At 36.4% G+C, this 4,240-nt stretch overlaps 1 protein-coding gene across 1 annotated transcript; it reads right to left on the bottom strand.

Moving 5' to 3' along the window:
• Positions 1-324: 324 nt before the first annotated feature.
• Positions 325-2,760, bottom strand: LOC119774602 (platelet glycoprotein V). Its single transcript, XM_038272150.1, has 2 exons — positions 2,645-2,760; positions 325-2,430 (listed from the first exon to the last, which is right to left on the bottom strand). Exons 1-2 carry the CDS (start codon positions 2,664-2,666, stop codon positions 614-616), a joined length of 1,839 nt encoding a protein of 612 aa, XP_038128078.1. The 5' UTR covers positions 2,667-2,760; the 3' UTR covers positions 325-613.
• Between the last annotated feature and the right edge of the window lie 1,480 nt (positions 2,761-4,240).

The following is a 4,240-nucleotide window of genomic DNA, read 5'->3' as shown; positions in this document are numbered from 1 at the left end:
GGACAGTAAAATGAAGCTATCTTTCAAAAACTCCATGCACCTGAAATAGGATTGCAAATCTGCACAGCCCACAAGCAGCATTGTGTATATTTTCAAAAATTTGTGATTCAGAAAACACATTCATTGATCAGATTTGCATTGCATTTTCATTACATTTAGCAGTCCTGTATAGGTAAAATTAAGTGCTAGAAAAACATGTCATTTGGTATTTTGTTCTGCACTATGACAGGGCAATTATTGCTGTGGGGGGAAAACTATTACCAAAAAATATAATACAGCCCTCATACCTTATACAGACAAATAAAAAAAAAACGAGTGGAAGGATAACAATAATTTTATTATTTTATCATTATTAAACAATCATAATTACATTTCATTACATTTGTTTAGGATATTTGTATCTTTACTTTAGCAACCAATTGCATAATGTACATTTACATATTCTGTTTCTTACTAAACATATCTTTTCTTGCACTTTTTTTTTCAAGTCACCAAAAAAACATTTAGTTAATAAAATATATAAGTTTAAAGTCTCCAAAAATTCAAGCGGGTTAGCAAAAAACTACTTAAGCAAGTGAGAAAGAAAAGCTTGTGAAAAGGGACCGTTTTATCTTCAAGTGTGCACCAAGCCTGATAACATGACATGCTCCTCACCATGTGCACACTTAGCCTTCAGCTTGTCCACAGCTGTGTTGAGACGATGCATGCTATATATGGCAGCTAAAACAAGCGCCAACCCCATGGCTAAAAGAAGGATGTAACAAAACATTATCGATCCAACCAAAGCCGAACCTGACGGCAGAAACCACACAGATACCCAGCCTTTGTGAATCTTGTGGTGAACATAAGCAGGCCCCTGGTGTACTACCAATATGTCATAGAAATATTTTGAGTATGTTGTGGTTTCTAATGTGGTGGATTTCTGAAATGGATTGACTGAAGTGTAATGTGATGTTTCGGTCTCTTTGTATGAGTCAGTTTGTGTTTGCAATATAGTTGTTGCTCTTTTTTCATCACAATAACTGAATTCATCCTCAAGGAGAGAGTGGAGATGACGCAGTAATTTAAATAACGGATTGTGACATATTACATCATCTCTGTCAAGAACAACATGCACATTCTGCTTGAGCCATCTTGTGAGTCCCCTTATAGCACAATCACAATCCCAAGGGTTTCCACTCAGAGTAAGAGATTTCAATACTGTATTTGACAAAAAAATATCTCCTGGAAGTGAATTGAGATTGTTGTTTTTCAAATCCATGGTCACAACTGATGTAAGATCCTGAAAAATGTTCCCAGGTAGGCGAGACAATTTGTTGTCATTGAGCAGGAGTATGTTCATTTTGGTTAGCATGTGAAAAAGATCAGGATGAAGATATTTAAGGCGGTTGTTTCTGAGGGAAAGCTTTTTAAGATTGGGAAGACAGCAAAAAAGATCTGGTGGTAAGTACCTCAGCTCATCATTTAAATGCAAGTTCAGCTCCACCAGCCCAGACATGTTGGAAAAGAGATTTCCAGGAACACTTGTAAGGCTGGTATTGTACAAATAAAACTGTGTAATATGAGGCATGTGGCCCATCAGTTCATCTGGCAAAGATAATAAGGGATTGCTGTAAATTGTTAGTTTTTTTAGTTCAGACATATTATAGAAGCTCTTGCTAGGGACATACTGAAGGTGGTTGGAGGACAAGGTGAGTTCTGTCAGATTACCCAGTGACCAAAACACTTGAGGCGGAAGGTGGTTGATCTGGTTGTGATGGAGATTCAGAGATTGGAGGTTCACAAGCTGGTCGAAGATCCCTCCCTCCAACAGCTCCAGCTCATTATGGTAGATCCTGAGCCTCTGAAGTTTGGTCAGGGAGCGAAACATTGTTGGATGCAGTGTCTTTATGTTGTTCCTACCCAGGTTCAGAATGATTAGGCTGGTTAGCCCATCAAACATATCAGGGGGAAGATTTCTGATTCTGTTGCTGCTCAAATCCAGAATGATTAACCCGTTGAGCCCCTCGAACATCTCCGGACCAATGACCTCCAGCTGGTTGCTATCTAGGTAAATCTCCTCCACCACGCTGAGAGGACTGAAGACCCGAGCAGGAAGGGTTGTTAGATTGTTGCCTGTAAACTTGAGAGACTTGAGCTGAGGAGATACATGGAAGGCCAGGGGATGGATGGTGTGTAGGTGGCTGTTGGTCAGACCAAAACGCAGCAAGAGGGTCTTATCTGCCAGACTTTTCTCGGTAATATCGTTCATGTTTGCCTTGTCAAGCAGAAGTGTGTACGTGTGGACCCCCAGCTGCTGCAGCATATCTGTAGCACTGCGGCCGCTGCAAGAAATGTAACTAAGAGTTCGGCACTGACAGAGATCAGGGCAAACATTGTTGCAGTGAAGGAGAAGCGGTGTGAGGAGGATGAATATCATCCACAGAAAACCTGTACAATTAAAAAAGAAATAAAAAATGCATTAACTAAAATGCTTAATATATTCTCTAAGATGTTAGGTTTTATAGATATTTATAAATTTGTTAGCATTAGGCATAAATATCTGTTTCAAGGAGAAGCAACTTGTTAAGCATTTAAAATTGATTTAGAAAAGATCAAAATGACAAGGAGGTAAAAAAAACAGAGGAGAAAGTTTTTAACCAACCTTTGACACAGAAGTCCATCATGGTCTGGTGAGAACTATGCTTTGAGCTGCACTGCTATCTAAATGAGATGTGCATTCACTACATGTCAAGACTTCCTGCCTTCTTATTCTCCGACACCACATTTTTAATGCTGATAATACAGCCATGGACAGACGAGGTTAACAAAGGGAGCTAAAATGTTTGATTAATTCATATGAAAAAGTATTTTAACAATTGATTTAACCAAATGGCATTTAAGGAATATATTTTTTGGTTTATGTTTTACTGACATTTTTGGGGATTTTGTTTTCTATGCATTCAGTAAAAGAAAGTATAAAAAAATTCTCATTCCCTGAGGTGGGCTTATCATGCAAGCAGCCATTTCTGTTTCCTCTTCTTAGCTTAGCTGAAATAGATCTTTTATATTTTCTGAAAAAACATCCTTCTGGGAAAAGAGCTACTGTCAGGGCTGGTAAACAACTGCAGTCTGCTAGCTGTTGATACCAGACTGCAAGTAAAGAACTGTTCTACTCATGCATTTGTTCTTGCTAGTTGAATGAATGGCTTCTAGTTGTTATTGAGTTACAATGTTGTTTTCTTTATTTTATACAGTTTATTTTACTAGACTCATTCATTTCATATGATTTCAAAGCACATCCTGTGAAGAATTCCTGTTAGAATAATATCTTTATAAAAACAGACAGGTCTCAACAGAACCACTTGATTCTAGGAGGGTCATCTGTTCATCTTCAGCAGGGCCTCAAAACCAAAATGCAACAGAAATTCAATAGAAATATATATATATATATATATATATATATATATATATATATATATATATATATATATATATATATATATATATATATATATATAGAAATATATATATATATATATATATATATAAAAAAATATATATATATATTTTTTTTTTTTCTCTCTCTCTCTTTGTTTACAGAGGGCTAATATATATTTGTGGTTTGTGGGGCAGGGAATACAAAAATGTAGCTGAACAATTTCCCACATCACATTTCTGTTATTTAGCACACTTTCTTTACATTTTTAGTTTTTTCTAGCATTTATCACATTTAGATTTCAGAGTAAGAAATACAGGATAGAGCATCATGGTGGTGCAGTTTGTAGCACTGTTGCCCTGCAGTGAGAAGATTCTAAGTTCAATTCCCGGCCTGGGGTCTTTCTGCATGGAGTTTTTGCATGTTGTCCCCTTTGAATGCGAGGGTAACATGAATGTTAGGTTAATTAGCTTCTCTTAACTGTTCTTAGGTGTGTGTGCGAGGTTTTGTGTCTGTGTTGCCCTGAAATAGACTGGTGAGTTGTCCCAGGTCTACTTTACCTTTTTCCCATAGACTGCCAGAGATAGACACCAGTCTCACTGCGATCTTGATGGAATATGTGGGAGAAGATGGATATAAGATATGCTGTAAATAGATTTTAGATATATTTGGTTTATATATATCATTTAATATATATATAATTGATTTTAGATTTAAGATTTAGACTTAAGATTTAAGATACATATTCAGATGAAAGATTCAGATATACATTACAGATTTACATTTACTGTAGGTATAACACTCATATATTGATATAGGATG

Source organism: Cyprinodon tularosa, unplaced genomic scaffold (assembly GCF_016077235.1).
Source record: "Cyprinodon tularosa strain WSP-4 unplaced genomic scaffold, ASM1607723v1 ctg82, whole genome shotgun sequence".
In the NCBI taxonomy this organism is placed as follows: Eukaryota; Metazoa; Chordata; class Actinopteri; order Cyprinodontiformes; family Cyprinodontidae; genus Cyprinodon; species Cyprinodon tularosa.
Note: the sequence above shows the minus strand (reverse complement) of the source record. Positions and strands in the feature narration are given on the sequence as shown.

Bases quoted from the DNA above. Each gene is read 5' to 3' on its own strand.
- LOC119774602 (XM_038272150.1), bottom strand. From the start codon at position 2,666: ATGATGGACTTCTGTGTCAAAG. The intron at 2,431-2,644 runs GTTGGTTAAAAA...TTAATTGTACAG, and splicing joins GATGGACTTCTGTGTCAAAG to GTTTTCTGTGGATGATATTC.